The following is a 23,323-nucleotide window of genomic DNA, read 5'->3' as shown; positions in this document are numbered from 1 at the left end:
CATGGAGCTCAATAAAGGATTTTTATGGATGAGAATTTGGGGTTTTGTCTCTTTAATTCCTCAAAATTCCCATTTCTGCTTCATTAAATATCCCCAATCCCATCCTCACATTCCCTACACCTGAGATCCCAGCGGGATCCAATGGGATCCACAGGGATCCGGCCCCGGTGGAATTCAGGGAACTCAATAAAGGATTTTTTTGGATCAGATTTTGGGGGTTTTGTGTCTTGAATTCCTCAAAATTCCCATTCCCACATCCCCAAATCCCATCCTCACATTCCCTACTCCTGAAATTTCACAGGGATCCACCAGGATCTGATGGGATCCCACGGGATCCGGCCCCGGTGCAGCTCAGGGAGCTCAATAAAGGATTTTTATGGATGAGAATTTGGGGTTTTGTGTCTTTAATTCCTCAAAATTCCCATTTCTCCATCCTTAAATATCCCCAATCCCATCCAGACATTCCCTAAACCTGAGATCCCAGCGGGATCCACCGGGATCCACAGGGATCCACAGGGATCCGGACCCGGTGGAATTCATGGAGCTCAATAAAGGATTTTTATGGAGACATTTCCAAGTTTTGGTGTCTGGAATTCCTTAAAATTCCCATTTCTGCTTCATGAAATATCCCAAATCTTGTCCTAATATTCCCTAAACCTGAGATCCCAGCGGGATCCAATGGGATCCACAGGGATCCACAGGGATCCGGCCCCGGTGCAGCTCAGGGAGCTCAATAAAGGTTTTTTATGGATCAGATTTTGGGGTTTTGTGTCTGTAATTCCTCAAAATTCCCATTTTTCCATTCCCCAATGTCCCAAAATCCCATCCAGACATTCCCTACACCTGAGATCCCAGCGGGATCCACCGGGATCCGACGGGATCCGGCCCCAATGGAGCTCCTGGAGCTCAATAAAGGATTTTTTTGGATCAGATTTTGGGCTTTTGTGTCTTTAATTCCTCAGAATTCCCATTCCCACATCCCAAAATCCCATCCTCACATTCCCTAAACCTGAGATCCCACTGGGATCCGACGGGATCCGCAGGGATCCGGCCCCGGTGCAGCTCAGGGAGCTCAATAAAGGATTTTTATGGATGAGATTTTGGGGTTTTGTCTCTTTAATTCCTCAAAATTCCCATTCCCACATCCTTAAATATCCCCAATCCCATCCTAATATTCCCTACACCTGAGATCCCAGCGGGATCCACCGGGATCTGACAGGATCCGGCCCCAATGGAGCTCCTGGAGCTCAATAAAGGATTTTTATGGATGAGATTTTGGGGCTTTTGTGTCTTTAATTCCTCAAAATTCCCATTTCTGCTTCATTAAATATCCCAAATCCCATCCGGACATTCCCTACACCTGAGATCCCAACGGGATCCACCGGGATCTGACGGGATCCGGCCCCGGTGCAGCTCATGGAACTCAATAAAGGATTTTTTTGGATCAGATTTTGGGGTTTTCCTTGGATCCTGGCCCAGATCCCATTCCTGATCCCATTCCCAATCCCAATCCCAATTTCCCATTCCTGATCCAAATCCCAATCCCAATTTCCCATTCCTGACCCCAATTTCCTCTTCCTGATCCCATTCCAGATTCTGTTGCAGATCCTGTCCCAGATCCCATTCCCGATCCAAATTTCCCATTCCCAATCCAAATTTCCCATTCCCGATCCCATTCCCGATCCCAATTTCCCATTCCCGATCCCAGTTTCCCATTCCCAATCCAAATTTCCCATTCCCGATCCCATTCCCAATCCAAATTTCCCATTAAATCCCAATTTCCTATTCCTGATCCCATTCCAGATCCTGTCCCAGATCCCATTCCTGATCCAAATTTCCCATTCCAGATCAAATCCCCCCCCCCCAAATCCCTTGGAATCCCGGAATTCCAGATCCCATGGATCATCCCCACGGATCCACAGGCAGGATCCCATTCCCGATCCCATTCCCGATCCCAATTTCCCATTCCCAATCAAATTTCCCCCCAAATCCCTTGGAATCCCAGAATTCCAGATCCCAGGGATCATCCCCACGGATCCACAAGCAGGATCCCATTCCCAATCCCATTCCCGATCCCATTCCCAATTTCCCATTCCCAATCCCAATTTCCCATTAAATCTCAATCTCCTATTCCTGATCCTATTCCTGATCCCAATTTCCCATTCCCGATCCCAAATTTCCATTCCTGATCCCATCCCAGATCCCGTCCCAGATCCCATTCCTGATCCCAATTTCGCATTCCCGATCCCAAATTTCCATTCCCAATTCCCAGTCCCACTTTCCCATTCCCAATCCCGGAATTCCAGAGCCGGATCCGGAGGCCAAAGCTTTATTTAAAAAGAGTCTCTGTACAGGGGGGAATTCTGGGAATTTTTCTGGGAATTCTGGGAATTCCGGGATCCCGATTTTCCATCGGGAAGCAGCAGAGCGGGATTGGAGGGGCGGGAATGGATCCCGGATACAGCAGCGACGTCCCAGGGTCGGGAATTCCAAGGAATTTTGGGAATTCCAGGATTCACAGGAGCTGGACGAGGCATCCCAGGGTTTCAGAGCCGGGAATTCCAAGGAATTTTGGGAATTCTGGGATTCAGAGGAGCCGGACGAGGCGTCCCAGGGTCTCAGAGCCAGGAATTCCAAGGAATTTTGGGAATTCTGGGATTCACAGGAGCCGGACGAGGCGTCCCAGGGTCTCAGAGCCGGGAATTCCAAGGAATTTTGGGAATTCTGGGATTCAGAGGAGCTGGATGAGGCGTCCCAGGGTCTCAAAGCCGGGAATTCCAAGGAATTTTGGGAATTCCGGGATTCAGAGGAGCCGGACGAGGCGTCCCAGGGTTTCGGCCACCTTGATCCGCACGGAGGGGTCGGGATCCTTCAGGAGCAGCTTCAGGGCTGGAACGGCAGAGAAGGGAAAGGTTGGGATCGGGATCGGGATCGGGATCAGGATCAGGATCGGGATCGGGATCAGGATTGGGATTGGTTGGGATCAGGGTTGGGATTGGGATTGGGATCAGGATTGGGATCAGGATTGGGATTGGGATCAGGATTGGTTGGGATCAGGATCAGGATCGGGATCGGGATCAGGGTCAGAGTCAGGGTCAGGGTCGGAATCAGGATTGGGATCAGGATCGGGATCGGGATCCTTCAGGAGCAGCTTCAGGGCTGGAACGGCAGAGAAGGGAAAGGTTGGGATCGGGATCGGGATGAGGATCAGGATCAGGATCGGGATTGGGATTGGGATCAGGATTGGGATTGGGATTGGGATTGGGATCAGGATTGGGATCAGGATCGGGATTGGGATCAGGGTTGGGATCAGGGTTGGGATTGGGATTGGGATTGGGATCAGGATTGGGATCGGGATTGGGATTGGGATTGGGATCAGGATTGTGATCGGGATCAGGATTGGTTGGGATCGGGGTTGGGATCAGGATCAGGATCGGGATCAGGGTCAGAGTCAGGGTCAGGGTCGGAATCAGGATTGGGATCAGATTTATGATCGGGATCAGGATCCTTCAGGAGCAGCTTCAGGGCTGGAACGGCAGAGAAGGGAAAGGTTGGGATCGGGATCGGGATCGGGGTCAGGATCGGGATCAGGATCAGGGTTGGGATTGGGATCAGGGTCAGGATCGGGATCGGGATCGGGATTGGGATCGGGATCAGGATCAGGATCGGGATCAGGATTGGGATCAAGATCAGGATCCAGATAAGGACCAGGATCAGGACCAGGATCAGGATCAGGATTGGGATCATTCAGGAGCAGCTTCACAGCTGGAACAGCAAAGAAGGGATTGGGATCGGAATTGGGATTGAGATCAGGATTAGGATCAGGGTTGGGATCAGGATTGGGATCCAGATAAAAATCAGGATCAGGATTGGGATTGGGACTGGGATCAAGATCAGGGTCAGGATTGGGATTGGGATCAAGATCAGGATCTGGGTAAAGATCAGGATCAGGATCAGGATCGAGATCGAGATCGGGATCAGGACTGGGATCAGAATTGGGATTGGGATCAGGATCGGGATCCAGATAAGAATCAGGATCAGGATTGGAATCAGGATCAGGATCAGGATTGGGATCAGGATCCAGGTAGGGATCAGGATTGGGATGAAGACCAGGATTTGGATCAGGAGCAGCTTCAGGGCTGGAACAGCAGAACAGGGATCGGGATTGGGGCTGGAATCGGGATCAGGATCAGGATTGGGATCAGAGTCAGGATTTGGGTTGGGATGGGAGTCAGGATCAGGATCAGGGTTGGGATCGGGATCGGGACCGAGATCAGGATCAGGATCAGGATCAGGTCCAAGATTGGGATCAGGATCAGGTTTGGGATTAGGATTGGGATCAATAATCCCAAAAATACAAAAAGAAAAGTTCGGGATGATCCCAAAAAACTCCTAAAATTGAAACAAAAAGCTCAGGATGATCCCAAAAAAGAAGGAAAAGTTTGGGATGATCCCAAAAAATTTAAAAGAAAAGCTCGGGGTGATCCCAAAAAAATAAAAGCAGAAGTTTGGAATGATCCCAAAAAATTTAAAGGAAAAACTCTGGATGATCCCAAAAAAATAAAATTAAAGGCTCAGGATGATCCCAAAAAAGAAGGAAAAGGAAAAGTTTGGGATGATCCTAAAAAATTTAAAGGAAAAGCTCAGGATGATCCCAAAAAATCGAAATTAAAAGTTTGGGATGATCCCAAAAAAAAGAAAACGTCTCCGGACGATCCCAAAAAAAACTCCGAGAAAAAGTTTGGGATAATCCCAAAAAAAATAAAAATTTGGGATAATCCCAAAAAAGCCCAAAATGAAAACCCGGAGCCGCTTTGATCCCGGGAATTTGGGCTGGGATCGGGAGCGAATCCCGAGGGATTTTTCCCATCCCCCCCCTTCACATTCCCAAAAAATCCTGGAGCAGCTCCCGGGATTTCATCCAAGGTTTTTTTTTCCCGTGTTTATCCCAAATTCCTGGGGATTTTCCCTCATTTCCCGAGAGGACGGGATCCCAAAAAAAAATTCCGGGAATTCCGAGCGGATTCCGATTCCGCCCCCGTTTTATTTGGAATTTTTGGGGTTTTTATTGGATGAAAAAAAAGGGAATTTTTTTTGCCTTTTTTGCCTTTTTTAGAGGTTTTTTTTTTGTGGTTTTCTTGGAAAGGTCTGGAATTTTCCGGGCTGGAATCCACGGGATGAGGTCAACGGAGAGAGAGGGAGAAGAAAAAAAAAAAGGGAAGGAAAAAATTCCTGAAATCCAGGAAAGTGACTTCATCCCAGGGCTGGGGATCCAAGAGGGCCCTTCCCGGGAGGCTCCGGAGGGCAGAGCTGGAAAAGGGAATTTTTTAATCCCAAAAAAGGGGTTTTTTTCCTTAAAAATGAGATTTTTTTCCATAAAAAATGGGATTTTTTTCCCTAAAAAATGGGATTTTTTTCCCTAAAAAATGGGGGTTTTTTCCCTAAAAAATGGGGGTTTTTTCCCTAAAAAATGGGGGTTTTTTCCATAAAAATGGGGTTTTTTTCCCTAAAAAATGGGGTTTTTTTTCGTAAAAAATGGGATTTTTTTCCCTAAAAAATGGGGGTTTTTTCCCTAAAAAATGGGGGTTTTTTCCCTAAAAAATGTGGTTTTTTTCCATAAAAATGGGATTTTTTTTTCCTTAAAAATGGGGGGTTTTCCCCTAAAATGGGATTTTTTTTCCCAAAAAAAAGGAAATTTTCCTTAAAAATGGGATTTTTTCCTTAAAAAATAGGGGGTTTTCCCTAAAACTGGGGGTTTTAGCCCTAAAAATGGGTTTTTTTCCTTAAAAATGGGAGACTTTTCCCTAAAAAAGAGAGGGTTTTATCCCCTAAAATGAGTTTTTTACCCTAAAAATGCTTTTTTTCCTTAAAATGGGATTTTTATCCCTAAAAATGGGTTTTTTCCCTAAAAAAAGGGAACTTTTCCTTAAAAATGGGGTTTTTTCCCTTAAAAATGGGATTTTTTTCCTTGAAAATGGGGGGGGGTATTCCCTAAAAAAAGGGTTTTTTCCTTAAAAATGGCATTTGTATCCCTAAAAATGGGGTTTTTTTCCTTAAAATGTTTTTTTTTTCCCCAAAATGTTTTTTTTCCCAAAAAAAAGGGAATTTTTCCTTAAAAATGGGGGGGGGTGGGATGTTCCCCCAAAAAAGAGATTTTTTTCCTCTAAAATGGGGTTTTTAATCCCTAAAAATGGGAATTTTTCCTTAAAAATGGGATTTTTTTCCTTAAAAAAATAAGGGAGTTTCAATAAAAATGGTTTTTTTTCCTAAAAATAGGGATTTTTTTTCCTTAAAAATAGGATTTTTTTCTCCTAAAACTGGGGGTTTTTCTTAAAAATGGGGTTTTTTTCCCTAAAAATGGGGTTTTTCCTTTAAAAAGAGGGAATTTTTCCCCTAAAAAGGGGATTTTTTTCCCCAAGAAATGGATTTTTTTCCTTAAAATGGGGCTGGTTTTCCCAAAAAATGGGATTTAAAAAATCAGGGGGTTTCAAGAAAAATGGGATTTTTTGCCTTAAAAATGGGGGTTTTTTCCTTAAAAATGGGATTTTTTTCCATAAAAATGGGATTTTTTTCCCCTAAAAATGGGATTTTTTTCCATAAAAATGGGATTTTTTTCCCCTAAAAATGGGATTTTTTTCCCCTAAAAATGGGATTTTTTTCCCTTAAAAATGGGAATTTTTTCCTCTAAAAATGGGGGGGTATTCCCTAAAATAAGGTTTTTCTCCCCAAAAAATGGGATTTTTCCCTAAAAATGGGGTTTTTAACCCTAAAAATGGGGTTTTTTCCTTAAAAATGGGGGGGGGGTTTGCTAAAAAAAGAGGTTTTTATCCCTAAAAATGGGATTTTTTTCTCCAAAAATATTATTTTTTCTTTAAAAATGGGGTTTTTTAATTAAAAATGGGGTTTTTTCCCTAAAAAAACTTGAAGTTTTCCTTAAAAATGGGGGTTTTTTTCCATAAAAAGGGGATTTTTTTCCTTAAAAAAGGGATTTTTTTCTGTAAAAATGGGATTTTTTTTCCTTAAAAAATAAGGGGATTTCCATAAAAATGGTGTTTTTCCTTTAAAATGGGTTTTTTTCCCTAAAAATGGGATTTTTTTCCCTAAAAATGGCATTTTTTTCCTTGAAAATGAGGGGGTATTCCCTAAAAAAAAGAGTTTTTCCTTAAATATGGGATTTTTATCCCAAAAACTGGGGGGTTTTCCATAAAAATGGAGGTGTTTTCCCATAAAAATGGGAACTTTTCCCCTTAAAATGTGGGATTTTCCCCCAGAATTGAAATTCAGATCCCCAAAAAAGTCAATTTTTTTCACTTCAAATCCCAGGAATTTGGGGATTTTTGGGAATTTTGGGGGGATTTTGGGGGAATTTTTTGGAATTTTTTGGGAATTTTTGGGAGTTTTTTCTGGGAATTTTTGGGGAATGTTGGGGAATTTTGGGGGAATTTTTGAGAATTTTTGGGAATTTTGGGGGGGATTTTTTGGGATTTTTTTGTGAATATTTTTGGAATTTTTAGGGGAATTTTGGGGGGAATTTTAAGGAATTTTAGGGTAATTCTCAGGAACTTTTGGGGAAATTTTTTGGGAAAATTTTGTGGGGAATTTTTGGGAGGAATTTTGGGGAATTTTTGTGAGGAATTTTTGTGAATTTTGGGAGGAACTTTTGGGAAATTTTTGGGAATTTTTGGGAGGAATTTTATGGAATTTTGGGGTAATTTTCCGGAATTTTCGGGGTAATTTTTGGGAAAATGTTTTTGGGAATTTTTTTGGGAATTTTTGGGAATTTTGGGAATTTTGGGGAGGAATCTTTGGGAATTTTGGGGGAATTTTGGGGGGGAACTTTTGGGGATTTGGGGGGAATTTTGGGGGAATTTTGGGGGAACTTTTTTGGAATTTTTGGGGGGAATTTTTTGGAAATTTTTGGGAATTTTAGGGAGGTTTTGGGGAAATTTTGGGGGAATTTTTTGGGAATTTTTTGGGAATTTTTTTGGGAATTTTGGGAATTTTTGGGAATTGCCACTCACCGGAGATGAGCTCATCCAGGTCCAGCTGCTGCCCCTGCTCCTCGTCCACGTGGAGCACCAGGAATCCTGCCGGGAATTCCGGGATCAGAATCCAGAAAATTCCCAAAAAAAATTCCCAAAATTCACCCCAAACCCAGCCCAGATCCCAACCTGAATTATCCCAAAAATTCCCAAAAAGTTCCCAAAGAATTCCATAAAAATTCCATTTAAATTCCCTAAAAATTTCTCCAAAATTCCCAAAAAAATCCCAAAAAAAAACCCAAAAATGCCCAAAAATTCCCCCAAAAATTCCCTAAAAACACCCTAAAAATTCCCAAAAAATTTCCCAAAAATCCCCCCCAAAAAACCCCAAAATCCCCCCAAAAAATTCCTAAAAATCCCTGGAAAATCCAAAAAAATCCAAAGAAATCCCGAAAAACACCCTAAAAACTCAAAAAAAATTCCCAAAAAATTTCCCAAAAATCCCCTAAAAATCCCCCCAAAATTCCAAAAAAATCCCCAGAAAATCCCAAAAAATCCCAAAAAATCCCCCCAAAAATTCCCAAAAAATTCCCCAAAAATTCCCTGAAAATCCAAAAAAAAATTCCCTAAAAACACCCTAAAAACAATCAAAAAATTCCCAAAAGTCCCCTAAAAATCCCCCCAAAATCCCCTAAAAATCCCCCAAAAATTCCCAAAAAAATCCCCAGAAAGTCCCCAAAAAATTCCCCAAAAAAACCAAAAAAATCCCCAAAAAATCCCAAAAAATCCCCCCAAAAAATCCCCTAAAAATCCCCAAAAATCAAAAAAAATCCCCAAAAAATCCCAAAATATCCCCCATAAAATTCCCATAAAAATTTCCAAATAATCCCCCAAAAATCCCCCAAAAATCCCAAAAAATCCCCCAAAATCCCAAAAAATCCCCAAAAAATCCCCAAAAAATCCCAAAAAAATCCCAAAAAATCCCCAAAAAATCCCCCAAAAAATCCCCAAAAAATCCCCAAAAAATCCCCAAAAAATCCCCAAAAAATCCCAAAAAATCCCCAAAAAATCCCAAAAAATTCCCAAAAAATCCCCAAAAAATCCCCAAAAAAATCCCCAAAAAAATCCCCAAAAAATCCCAAAAAAATCCCAAAAAATTCTCAAAAAATCCCAAAAAATCCCCAAAAAATCCCCAAAAAATCCCCAAAAATTCCAAAAAAATCCCCAAAAAATCCCAAAAAAATCCCCAAAAAATCCCAAAAAATCCCAGAAAAATCCCCAAAAAATCCCCAAAAAATCCCAAAAAATCCCCAAAAAATCCCAAAAAATCCCCAAAAAATCCCAAAAAATCCCAAAAAAATCCCCAAAAATCCCAGAAAATTCCCATTAAAATTCCCATTCCAACCCGCTGGGAATTCCCACGGAATTCCGGGAATTCCGGGAATACCGATGAACATGGCCGCCGCCGCCCGCAGCTCCCGCCAGGGGCTCCGGAAGTAGAGGAGGTTGGTGGAGACCAAACGGAGCAGCAGCGACGGCTGGGAACGGATCTGCCGGAAAAACGGGAATTTCGGGAATTTCGGGAATGTTTGGGAATGTTGGGGAATGTTTGGGAACGTTTGGGAATGTTGGGAATGTTGGGAATGTTGGGAATGTTTGGGAATATTGGGAATGTTTGGGAATGTTGGGGACATCGGGAAAGGTTTTTGGGAATGTTGGGAATGTTGGGAATGTTTGGGAATGTTTGGGAATGTTTGGAATGTTGGGAATTTTTGGGAATGTTGGGAATGTTTGGGAATGTTTGGGAATGTTGGGAATGTTTGGGAATGTTGGGAATTTTTGGGAATGTTTGGGAATGTTTGGAATGTTGGGAATGTTTGGGAATGTTTGGGAATGTTTGGGGATGTTTGGGAATGTTGGGAATGTTGGAAATGTTTGGGGATTTGGGGCTTTCCCACATCCCAAATTCCCAACATTTCAAATTCCCAAATTCCCAAATTCCCGACATCCCATATATCCCAAATTCCCAAATTCCCAATATCCCAAATCCTGATATCTCAAATTCCTGAATTCCCAAATACCAAATATCCCAAATTCCCAAATCCCAACATCCCAATATCCCAAATATCCCAAATATCCGAAATATCCCAAATTCCTGAATTCCTGAATTCCCAGCATCCCAAATTTTCAATATCCCAAATATCCCAAAATCCCAATATCCCAAATTCCCGATATCCCAAATTCCCAACATCCCAAATTCCCAACATCCCAAATATCCCAGAATCCCAAATATCCCAAAATCCCAAATTCCCAACATCCCAAAATCCCAAATATCCCAAATGAATATCCCAAATTCCTGAATTTCCAGGATTTCCGGGAATTGCGGTTGTTCCCACCAGGAATTTGCAGGTGTTGTTGATGAACTCTCCGTAGTGCAGCCCCCGCTCTTCCCAATATCCCAAATATCCCAAATATCCCAAATATCCCAAATTCCCAAATATCCCAAATATCCCAAATATCCCAAATATCCCAAATATCCCAAATATCCCAAATATCCCAAATTCCCAAATCCCTGAATTCCCAACATCCCGAATCCCAACATTCCCAAATTCCCAAATAACCCAACATTCCAAATATCCCAAATTCCCAAATTCCCAAATATCCCAAATATCCCAAATATCCCAAATATCCCAAATTCCCAAATATCCCAAATTCCTAAATTCCCAATATCCCAATGTCCCAAATTCCCAATGTTCCCAACATCCCAATATCCTAAATATTCCAAATCCCTGAATTCCCAATATCCCAGATTCCCAAATATCCCAAATATCCCAATTCCTGAATATCCCAAAATCCTGAATTCCCAAATATCCCAAATATCCCGAATATCCCAAATATCCCAATATCCCAAATTCCTGAATTCCCAACATCCCGAATTCCCGATATCCCAAACATCCCAAATTCCTGAATTCCCAACATCCCAAATATCCCAAATATCCCAAATCCCTGAATTCCCAACATCCCGGATTTCCGGGAATTCCGTTTGTTCCCACCAGGAATTTGCAGGTGTTGTTGATGAACTCTCCGTAGTGCAGCCCCCGCTCTTCCCAAATATCCCAAATATCCCAAATATCCCAAATATCCCAAATTCCCAATATCCCAAATATCCCAAATCCCTGAATATCCCAAATTCCTGAATTCCCGATATTCCAAATATCCCAAATATCCCAATATTCCCAACATTCCCAATATCCCAATCCCAACATCCTGAATTCCCAATATCCCAATATCCCGAATTCCCAATATCCCGAATTCCCAATATCCCGAATTCCCAATATCCCGAATTTTCAATATCCCAAATTCCCAAACATCCCAAATATCCCAAATTCCTGAATTCCCAACATCCCAGATTTCCCGAATTTCCGGGAATTCCGGTTGTTCCCACCAGGAATTTGCAGGTGTTGTTGATGAACTCTCCGTAGTGCAGCCCCCGCTCTTCCCGCAGGAAATTCCCGAACATTTCCCGGAGCTCCTCGGATCCCAGTCCCGGAGCGCACGACCTCAGAGCCAGCTTGGACGCCTGGGAGGGCAAAAAAAACGGGAATTCTTTGGGAATTCTGGGAATTCTGGGAATTTCCTGGGAAAAACGGGGAATTTTCTGGGAAAAATAGGGAATTTTACCCAAAAAATCCAGGGAATGTTGGGAATTTTCCAGGGAAAAATGAGGAATTTTACCAAAAAAACCCTGGGAATTCTGGGAATTTCCTGGGAAAAATGGGGGATTTTCTGGGAAAAATAGGGAATTTTACAAAAAAAAATCCAGGGAATTTTGGGAATTTTCCAGGGAAAAATGAAGAATTTTTTTAAAAAGGGAATTCTTTGGGAATTCTGGGAATTCTGGGAATTTCCTGGGAAAAACAGGGAATTTTCTGGGAAAAAGAGGGAATTTTACCCCCCCCAAAAAAATGGGAATTCTGGGAATTTTCAAGGGAAAAATGAAGGATTTTTTTTAAAAAGGGAATTTTTTGGGAATTCTGGGAATTTTCCTGGGAAAACTGGGAATTTTACCAAAAAACCCTGGGAATTCTTTGGGAATTCTGGGAATTTCCTGAGAAAAATGGGGATTTTTTTTTAAAAAAAATGGGAATTCTGGGGATTTTTGTGAGAAAAATGGGGAATTTTACTCAAAAAAACCCAGGAATTTTGGGAATATTGGGAATTTTCCTGGGAAAACGGGGGAATTTTACAAAAAAACTTGGGAATTCCTCGGGAATTCTGGGAATTTCCTGGGAAAAACTGGGAATTTTTTTTTAAAAAACTGGGAATTCAGGGAATTTTCCCAGGAAAAATGGGGAAATTTTTAAAAAAACCTCAGGAATTCTGGAATTCCAGGAATCCTGGGAATGGGAATTCTGGGAATTTGGGGTTGGGAATTCCAGGAATTTTAGGATTAGGGATCAGAAATTCTGGGATTTTGGAGCAGAATTCTGGGATTTGGGGTCGGGAATTCTGGGAATTTGGGGATTTTGGGTGGGAATTTCAGGATTCTGGGTCAGGAATTCTGGGAATTTCAGGATTTTGGGTGGGAATTCTGGGATTTGGGGTGGGAATTTCAGGATTTTCGGGATTTGGGTTGGGAATTTTGGGATTTGGGGTTGGGAATTCCGGGAATTTCAGGATTTTGGGTGGGAATTTTGGGATTGTGGGTCAGGAATTCTGGGAATTTCAGGATTTTGGGTGGGAATTCTGGGATTTGGGGTGGGAATTTCAGGATTTTCGGGATTTGGGTTGGGAATTTTGGGATTTGGGGTTGGGAATTCCGGGAATTTCAGGATTTTGGGTGGGAATTTCAGGATTCTGGGTCAGGAATTCTGGGAATTTCAGGATTTTGGGTGGGAATTCTGGGATTTGGGGTGGGAATTCCAGGAATTTTGGGATTTGGGTGGGAATTCCGGGATTTGGGGTCAGGAATTCCAGGAATTTCAGGATTTTGGGTGGGAATTCCGTGTTTTTCCCAGGAATTCCGGGATTTTCCCACCTTGACGACGTCGGGCTGGGGGTCCTGCAGGTGCAGCAGGAGCGGGACAAGGCTGTTGAGGATCTGATCCCGGAAAAGTTGGGAATGGGAGGAGCGGGAGAGGTTCCCGAAGAGGAGGATGGAGCAGCGCCGCAGCTCCCGCCGCTCCTGGAGAGGAAAAACGGGAAAAACGGGAAAATCCCGGGGTTTGGGAGGCAGGAATTCCCAAATCTGATCCCGAATCCCGAATCTGATCCCGAATCTGATCCCAAATCCCAAATCTGATCCCCTGATCCCAAATCCCAAATCCCAAATCCCATTCCCTGATCCCAAATCCCATTCCCTGATCCCAAATCCGATCCCGAATCCCGAATCTGATCCCAAATCTGATCCCAAATCTGATCCCAAATCCCAAATCCCATTCCCTGATCCCAAATCTGATCTCAAATCCCAAATCTGATCCCAAATCCCATCCCCAGATCCCAAATCCCATTCTGTGTTCCCAAACCTGATCCCAAATCCCAAATCTGATCCCAAATCCCAAATCTGATCCCAAATCTCATCTCAAATCCCTTCACAAATCCCAAATCTGATCCCAAATCTGATCCCAAATTCCAAATCTGATCCCAAATCCCATTCCCTGATCCCGAATCTGATCCCGAATCTGATCCCAAATCCCAAATCTGATCCCCTGATCCCAAATCCCAAATCCCTGATCCCAGATCCCAAATCTGATCCCAAATCCCATCCCCAGATCCCAAATCCCATTCTGTGTTCCCAAACCTGATCCCAAATCCCAAATCTGGTCCCAAATCCCAAATCTGACCCCAAATCTCATCTCAAATCCCTTCACAAATCCCAAATCTGATCCCAAATTCCATCCCCTGATCCCAAACCTGATCCCAAATCCTGTCCAAAATCCCAAATCCCATCCCCTGATCCCAAATTCCAAATGTGATCCCAAATCCCCTCCTGTGATCCCAAATCCCACAATTTCAGTGGGAAAATTCCAGTGGGGAAAATTCCAAGGGGAAAATTCCAACGGGAAAATTCCAGTGGGAGAATTCCAATGGGAAAACTCCAGTGGGGAAAACTCCAGTGGGGAAAATTCCAATGGAAAATTCCAGTGGGAAATTCCAACAGAGAAAAATCCCAGTGGGAAAATTCCAGTGGGAAAATTCCAGTGGGAAAATTCCAATGGGGAAAATCCCAATTGGGGAATTCCAACAGAAAAATTCGAGTGGGAAAATTCCAATGGGAAAATTCCAATGGGAAAATTCCAATGGGAAAATTCCAGTGGGAAAATTCCCAAGGGGAAAATTCCAGTGGGGAAATTCCAACGGGAAAATTCCAATGGGAAATTCCAATGGGGAAAATTCCAGTGAGGAAATTCCAGTGGGAAAATTCCAATGGGGAAAATTCCAATGGGAAAATTCCAGTGGGAAAATTCCAGTGGGAAAATTCCAATGGGGAAAATCCCAATTGGGGAATTCCAACAGAAAAATTCGAGTGGGAAAATTCCAATGGGAAAATTCCAATGGGAAAATTCCAATGGGAAAATTCCAGTGGGAAAATTCCCAAGGGGAAAATTCCAGTGGGGAAATTCCAACGGGAAAATTCCAATGGGAAATTCCAATGGGGAAAATTCCAGTGAGGAAATTCCAATGGGGAAAATTCCAATGGAAAATTCCAATGGGAAAATTCCAATGGGGAAAATTCCAATGGAAAATTCCAATGGGAAAATTCCAACAGGAAAATTCCAATGGGAAAATTCCAGTGGGAAATTCCAGTGGGAAAATTCCAACGGGGAAAATTCCAACAGAGAAAATTCCAGTGGGGAAAATTCCAATGGGAAAATCCCAACGGGAAAATTCCAATGGGAAAATTCCACTGGGAAAATCCCAAGGGGAAAATTCCAATGGGGAAAATTCCAATGGGGAAAATCCCAGTGGGAAAATTCCAGTGGAAAAATTCCAATGGGAAAATTCCAGTGGGAAAATTCCCATATTTTTTCCGTGAATTTTGGGAATTCTCACGCTGTCGAAGAAGGGCCGGATGCGGACGGCCACGCGCAGCAGCTCCGAGCGCTCGTCGCGCTCCTCCAGGTGCTCCAGGATTTTGGGAATTCCTTCCATGGATTCCAGAGCCAGGAGATTCTCGGGATCGTCGCGGTCGTCCAGGCCGGCCACCAGGGAAAGCAAAATCTGGGAAGCGTGGAGACGGATCTGGGGGAAAAGAGGGAAAAACGGGAGCGGGGAAGGGAATTTTGGGAATTCCGAGCGGGAATTTTGGGAATTCAGGAAGGAATTTTGGGAATTTTTCTGAGAATTTTGGGAATTCCAGGAGGGAATTTTTCTGGGAATTTTTCTGGGAATTTTTCTGGGAATTTTTCTGGGGATTTTGGGAATTTCAGGAGGGAATTTTGGGAATTTTTCTGGGAATTTTTCTGGGAATTTTTCTGGGAATTTTTCTGGGAATTTTTCTGGGGACTTTGGGAATTTTTCTGGGAATTTTTGGGAATTTTTCTGGGGATTTTTCTGGGAAATTTTCTGGGATTTTTTCTGGGAATTTTTCTGGGGATTTTGGGAATTCCAGGAGGGAATTTTGGGAATTTTTCTGGGAATTTTTCTGGGAATTTTTCTGGGAATTTTTCTGGGGATTTTGGGAATTCCAGGAAGGAATTTTGGGAATTTTTCTGGGGACTTTTCTGGGAATTTTTCTGGGAATTCTTCTGGGAATTTTTGGAATTTTTCTGGGAATTTTTCTGGGAATTTTTCTGGGGATTTTGGGAATTCCAGGAGGGAATTTTGGGAACTTTTCTGGGAATTTTTCTGGGGATTTTTCTGAGGATTTTGGGAATTCCAGGAGGGAATTTTGGGGATTTTTCTGGGGATTTTTCTGGGAAATTTTCTGGGGATTTTGGGAATTCCAGGAAGGAATTTTGGGAATTTTTCTGGGGATTTTTCTGGGAATTTTTCTGGGAATTTTTCTGGGGATTTTGGGAATTCCAAGAGGGAATTTTTCTGGGAATTTTTCTGGGAATTTTTCTAGGAATTTTTCTGGGGATTTTGGGAATTCCAGGAGGGAATTTTGGGAATTTTTCTGGGAATTTTTCTGGGAATTTTTCTGGGGATTTTGGGAATTCCAGGAAGGAATTTTGGGAATTTTTCTGGGATTTTTTCTGTGAATTTTTCTGGGAATTTTTCTGGGGATTTTGGGAATTCCAAGAGGGAATTTTTCTGGGAATTTTTCTGGGAATTTTTCTGGGAATTTTTCTGGGAATTTTTCTGGGGATTTTGGGAATTCCAAGAGGGAATTTTTCTGGGAATTTTTCTGGGAATTTTTCTGGGAATTTTTCTGGGGATTTTGGGAATTTCAGGAGGGAATTTTGGGAATTTTTCTGGGAATTTTTCTGGGAATTTTTCTGGGAATTTTCCTGGGAATTTTTCTGGGAATTTTTGGGAATTTTTCTGGGGATTTTTCTGGGAAATTTTCTGGGATTTTTTCTGGGAATTTTTCTGGGGATTTTGGGAATTCCAGGAGGGAATTTTGGGAATTTTTCTGGGAATTTTTCTGGGAATTTTTTTGGGAATTTTTCTGGGGATTTTGGGAATTCCAGGAGGGAATTTTGGGAATTTTTCTGGGGACTTTTCTGGGAATTTTTCTGGGAATTCTTCTGGGAATTTTTGGAATTTTTCTGGGAATTTTTCTGTGAATTTTTCTGGGGATTTTGGGAATTCCAGGAGGGAATTTTGAGAACTTTTCTGGGAATTTTTCTGTGAATTTTTCTGAGGATTTTGGGAATTCCAGGAGGGAATTTTGGGAATTTTTCTGGGGATTTTTCTGGGAAATTTTCTGGGGATTTTGGGAATTCCAGGAAGGAATTTTGGGAATTTTTCTGGGGATTTTTCTGGGATTCTTTCTGGGAATTTTTCTGGGATTTTTTCTGGGAATTTTTCTGGGGATTTTGGGAATTCCAGGAGGGAATTTTGGGGATTTTTCTGGGGATTTTTCTGGGAAATTTTCTGGGGATTTTGGGAATTCCAGGAAGGAATTTTGGGAATTTTTCTGGGGATTTTTCTGGGATTCTTTCTGGGAATTTTTCTGGGAATTTTTCTGGGAATTTTTCTGGGGATTTTAGGAATTCCAGGAGGGAATTTTGGGAATTTTTCTGGGAATTTTTCTGGGGATTTTTCTGGGGATTTTGAGAATTCCAGGAAGGAATTTTGGGAATTTTTCTGGGAACTTTTCTGGGAATTTTTCTGGGGATTTTGGGAATTCCAGGAGGGAATTTTGGGAATTTTTCTGGGAACTGTTCTGGGAATTTTTCTGTGAATTTTTCTAGGAATTTTTCTGGGAATTTTTTCTGGGGATTTTGGGAATTCTGGGAAAGAATTTTGGGAATTTTTCTGGGGATTTTTCTGGGAATTTTTCTGGGGATTTTGGGAATTCCAGGAGGGAATTTTGGGAATTTTTCTGTGAATTTTTCTGGGGATTTTTCTGGGAATTTTTTTGGGAATTCCAGGAGGGAATTTTGGGAATTTTTCTGGGGATTTTTCTGGGAATTTTTCTGGGAATTTTTCTGGGAATTTTTTTGGGAATTCCAGGAGGAAATTTTTCTGGGAAATTTTCTGGGAATTTTTCTGAGAATTTTTCTGGGGATTTTGGGAATTCCAGGAGGGAATTTTGGGAATTTTTCTGGGAAATTTTCTGGGAATTTTTCTGGGAATTTTTCTGGGGATTTTGGGAATTCCAGGAGGGAATTTTGGGGATTTTTCTGGGAATTTTTCTGGGAATTTTTCTGGGGATTTTGGGAATTCCAGGAGGGAATTTTGGGAATTTTTCTGGGAAATTTTCTGGGAATTTTTCTGGGAATTTTTCTGGGGATTTTGGGAATTCCAGGAGGGAATTTTGGGGATTTTTCTGGGAATTTTTCTGGGTATTTTTCTGGGGATTTTGGGAATTCCAGGAGGGAATTTCTGGGAATTTTTCTGTGAATTTTTCTGGGGATTTTTGTGGGAATTTTTTTGGGAATTCCAGGAGGGAATTTTGGGAATTTTTCTGGGGATTTTTCTGGGAATTTTTCTGGGAATTTTTTTGGGAATTCCAGGAGGGAATTTTGGGAATTTTTCTGGGGACTTTTCTGGGAATTTTTCTGGGAATTCTTCTGGGAATTTTTGGAATTTTTCTGGGAATTTTTCTGGGAATTTTTCTGGGGATTTTAGGAATTCCAGGAGGGAATTTTGGGGATTTTTCTGGGGATTTTTCTGGGAATTTTTCTGGGGATTTTGGGAATTCCAGGAAGGAATTTTGGGAATTTTTCTGGGGACTTTTCTGGGAATTTTTCTGGGAATTCTTCTGGGAATTTTTGGAATTTTTCTGGGAACTTTTCTGGGATTTTTTCTGGGAATTTTTCTGGGGATTTTGGGAATTCCAGGAAGCAATTTGGGGAATTTTTCTGGGAATTTTTCTGGGAATTTTTCTGGGAATTTTTCTGGGGATTTTGGGAATTCCAGGAGGGAATTTTGGGAATTTATCTGGGAATTTTTCTGGGAATTTTTCTGGGGATTTTGGGAATTCCAGGAGGGAATTTTGGGAATTTTTCTGGGAATTTTTCTGGGAATTTTTCTGGGAATTTTTTTGGGAATTCCAGGAGGGAATTTTGGGAATTTTTCTGGGAATTTTTCTGTGAATTTTTTTGGGAATTCTTCTGGGAATTTTTGGAATTTTTCTGGGAATTTTTCTGGGATTTTTTTCTGGGAATTTTTCTGGGGATTTTAGGAATTCCAGGAGGGAATTCTTCTGGGAATTTTTCTGGGGATTTTTCTGGGAATTTTTTTGGGAATTCCAGGAGGGAATTTTGGGAATTTTTCTGGCGATTTTTCTGGGATTCTTTCTGGGAATTCTTCTGGGGATTTTTCTGGGAATTTTTCTGGGGATTTTGGGAATTCCAGGAGGGAATTTTGGGGATTTTTCTGGGGATTTTTCTGGGAAATTTTCTGGGGATTTTGGGAATTCCAGGAGGGAATTTTGGGAATTCCTGAGAAAATCTTGGCTCCAAACTCTTCTGAAACTCCAGGAATTCCCTGAATTCCCAGGAAAATCCCAGTTCTAAACCCTTCCAGAAGTCTGGGAATTCCAAATCCTTCCCAAAATCTGGGAATTTTGGGAATTCCCTGGAAAATCCCAGCTCCAAAGCCTCCTGGAATTCTGGGAATTTTGGGATCAGCTCCAAAGGAAAAAACGGGATTGGGAAAGAGGCAACGGACTCCAAGTGGGATTTTTGGGAATATTCCCCTGGAACCCATGGAATTCTGGGATTTGGGAAGCAGGGAATGGATTGAGGCCAAGATTCCCAGGAAAAGAGGCCGATCCCAGCCAGAATTCCGGAATTTTCCTGGGAAATATTCCTGGGAATCCCTGGAAAACCGGGAATGGCTCCGGAGATCCGGGATTTTTCCCGGATTCGGAGCCTCCTCCCCATCCCACAAAACCTCATCCCGATATTTTCCAGGGAATTCCAACCTCTCCCTATGGAAACAAGAATCCAATCCCAGGAATTTTCCAAGGGAAAAAACAACGGGAACATCAAAATTCCAATAAAAAAACCAGGAACGGCGTAAACGAATTTCCCGGAATTAATTAAGGATTCATTAAGGGAAACCCGGGAATCCGAGAAATTCCCAAGGGGAATTCCCAAGCTGGGAATTTCGGGAACGATCCCAATTTCCAAACCCAGGGAAGAACATCCCAGAAAAACGGAAATCCCGGGATTTTTCCCGGGGCTCATTCCCGGATTTTTTTTTTATCCCTTCCCACCTTTTCCGGCGATCCCGAAGCCGCGTTCCCGAGGCCTCGGAGCGCCAGGATCCGCACGAGGAGCGAGGGATCCTTTTCCAGAGGCTTCAGAGATTCCAGGATCGGCTCCAGAAGGATCAGGTCGGTCACCACCCTGTGGGACAGCAGCTGGAAAAACGGGAACAAAAAAAAATCGGGATAAGCCCGGAAAAAAAATCCCCCCCGGGATGGAAGAATTCCAAGGGAATTATCCCAGGGAAAAAATCGGGATTGGGAGAATTTGGGGGTTTTTTGGGAATGGGATTTTCCCTCCATCCCGAGGAGCTGGTGGGGATTTTTTGGCCTCCTGGGAAGCGTTGGAGGGTCGGGAATTGAGGGATCCGGGAAAAAGTGGGAATTTGGGATGGGGTTGGGATGGAGGGAGGAATCCGTGGATGGAGGGATGGGATCCATGGATGGAGGGATGGGATCCATGGATGGAGGGATGGGATCCATGGATGGAGGGATGGGATCCATGGATGGATGATGGATCCATGGATGGAGGGATGGGATCCATGGATGGAGGGATGGGATCCATGGATGGAGGGATGGGATCCATGGATGGAGGGATGGGATCCATGGATGGAGGGATGGGATCAGTGGATGGAGGGATGGGATCCATGGATGGAGGGAGGAATCCATGGATGGAGGGATGGGATCCATGGATGGATGGATGGGATCCATGGATGGAGGGATGGGATCCATGGATGGAGGGATGGGATCCATGGATGGAGAAATGGGATCCATGGATGGAGGGATGGGATCCATGGATGGAGGGATGGGATCCATGGATGGAGGGATGGGATCCATGGATGGAGAAATGGAATCCATGGATGGAGGGATGGGATCCGTGGATGGAGGGATGGGATCCATGGATGGAGGGATGGGATCCATGGATGGAGGGATGGGATCCATGGATGGAGGGATGATGGATCCATGGATGGAGGGATGGGATCCATGGATGGAGGGATGGGATCCATGGATGGAGGGATGGGATCCATGGATGGAGGGATGGGATCCATGGATGGAGGGATGGGATCCATGGATGGAGGGATGGGATCCATGGATGGAGGGATGGGATCCATGGATGGATGATGGATCCATGGATGGAGGGATGGGATCCATGGATGGAGAGATGGGATCCATGGATGGAGGGATGGGATCCATGGATGGATGGATGGGATCCATGGATGGATGGATGATGGATCCATGGATGGAGGGAGGAATCCATGGATGGAGGGATGATGGATCCGTGGATGGAGGAATGGGATCCATGGATGGAGGGATAGATTCATGGATGGATGGATGATGGATGCATGGATGGATCCATGGATGAACGGAGAGATCCATGGGATGGATCCATGGATCCATGGATGGAGGGATGGATGGATCCATGGACAGATCCATGCACGGAAGGATGGATCCACGGCTGGAGGGATGGGATGGATTCATGGATGGATTCATGGATGGATGGATGATGGATCCATGGATTCATGGATGGAGGAATGGGATGGATTCACGGATGGATCCATGGATGGATTCATGGATGGATCCATGGATTCATGGATGGATGGAGAGAGGGATCCATGGATGGATAAATCCATGGAAGGACAGATGAATCCACAGGATGGATCCATGGATCCATGGATGGATAAATCCATGGATGGACGGATCCCTGGGAGGACGGATGGATCCATGGATGGATAAATCCATGGATGGACAGATCCCTGGGAGGACGGATGGATCCATGGATGGACAAATCCATGGATGGAAGGATGGATCCATGGAAGGATCCATGGATCCATGGACAAATGGATTCATGGATGGATGGAGAGAGGGATGGATCCATAGGATGGATCCATGGATGGATGATGGATCCATGGACAGATCCACTGGATGGATTCATGGATGGATGAAGAACAGACGGATCCATAGATGGATCTGATCCATGGGATGGATCCATGGGATAAATCCCTGGACAGATCCATGGAAGGATGGACAGATCCATGGATGGACGAAGGAGGGATGGATCCGTGGATGGATCCATGGATGGATGGACAGATCCACGGATCCATGGATGGAGGGATGGACGAAACCATGGAAGGATGGTCAGATCCATGGATGGATGGATGGATCCACGGGATGATTCCATGGATGGATGGATGATGGATCCATGGATGGATGATGGATCCATGGGATGATTCCATGGATGGATAAATGATGGATCCATGGATGGATGATGGATCCATGGGATGATTCCATGGGTGGATGGATGATGGTTCCATGGATGGACGGATGGATCCATGGGATGATTCCATGGATAGATGGATGGATGGATGGATCCATGGATGGATGGATGGATGGATGGACAGATGGATCCATGGGATGGATCCATGGGATGGATGATGGATCCATGGGATGGATGGAAGGGTCCATGGGATGGATCCATGGAAGGATGGTCAGATCCATGGATGGATCCATGGATGGATCCATGGATGGATGATGGATCCATGGGATGATTCCATGGATGGATGGATGAATGATGGATCCATGGATGGATAGATGGATCCATGGATGGATGGATGGATCCATGGATGGATGGAAGGATCCATGGGATGATTCCATGGATGGATAAACGATGGATCCATGGATGGATGATGGATTCATGGGATGATTCCATGGATGGATAAATGATGGATCCATGGATCCATGGATGGATGGATGGATGATGGATCCATGGATGGATGGATGGATCCATGGGATGATTCCATGGATGGATGGATGAATGATGGATCCATGGATGGATGGAAGGATCCATGGGATGGATGGAAGGATCCATGGGATGGATCCATGGAATGACGGAGGGATCCATGGACGGAGAGATGAAGGATGGATGGATCCATGGGATGAATCCATGGACAGATCCATGGATGAATAAAAGGATCCATGGAAGAACGGATCCATGGATGGATCCATGGGAAAGATCCATGGATGGATGGAGGGATTTGTGGGATGAACCCATGGATGGATGGATGAAGGAGGAACAGATCCATGGATGGATCCATGGAAGAACGGACAGATCCGTGAATGGATCCACAGGACGGCTCCATGGACGAACAGATCCACGGATCCACGGATGGATGGATGGATCCATGGACAAATCCATGGATGGATGGACAGATCCACAGGATGGGATGGATGGATCCATGGAAGAACGGATCCGGGCATCCGGGTGAGCCGGGACGGCTCCAGGAGCGGAATTCCCTCCGGAATGGAGATGGGGGCGAGCCGGAATCTGATCCTGGAGCCGGTCCTGGAGCCAATTCCGGACCCAATCCTGGATCCAATCCCGAATCCAATCCCAAATCCAGTCCTGGAGCCAATTCCGGACCCAGTCCTGGATCTGGTCCCGAATCCAATCCCAAATCCAGTCCTGGAGCCAATTCTGGACCCAATCCTGGATCTGGTCCCGAATCCAATCCGGAAT

The 23,323-nt window shown here is 43.7% G+C and overlaps 1 protein-coding gene across 2 annotated transcripts in view; it reads right to left on the bottom strand.

The window, feature by feature from the left end:
- Nucleotides 1-2,313: 2,313 nt before the first annotated feature.
- Nucleotides 2,314-23,323, bottom strand: part of MROH1 (maestro heat like repeat family member 1) — a 141,286-nt gene continuing 120,276 nt past the window's right edge. The window contains exons 38-44 of one of the 2 annotated variants that reach the window (XM_058830026.1): nt 19,819-19,965; nt 15,036-15,224; nt 13,021-13,167; nt 11,428-11,562; nt 9,430-9,532; nt 8,022-8,087; nt 2,314-2,889 (exon numbers count right to left, since the gene is read on the bottom strand). In XM_058830026.1, the coding sequence (XP_058686009.1) occupies nt 2,804-2,889; nt 8,022-8,087; nt 9,430-9,532; nt 11,428-11,562; nt 13,021-13,167; nt 15,036-15,224; nt 19,819-19,965 (873 nt within the window). In that variant the 3' untranslated portion in view covers nt 2,314-2,803. Of the gene's footprint in view, nt 2,890-3,744; nt 4,140-8,021; nt 8,088-9,429; nt 9,533-11,427; nt 11,563-13,020; nt 13,168-15,035; nt 15,225-19,818; nt 19,966-23,323 lie in introns of those variants that run through there. The other variant, XM_058830025.1, reaches the window with a different exon arrangement.

This window comes from Poecile atricapillus, chromosome 2 (assembly GCF_030490865.1).
Source record: "Poecile atricapillus isolate bPoeAtr1 chromosome 2, bPoeAtr1.hap1, whole genome shotgun sequence".
Lineage (NCBI taxonomy): Eukaryota > Metazoa > Chordata > Aves > Passeriformes > Paridae > Poecile > Poecile atricapillus.
The sequence above is the reverse complement of the archived record's forward strand: the minus strand, read 5'-3'. Positions and strand labels throughout refer to the sequence as shown.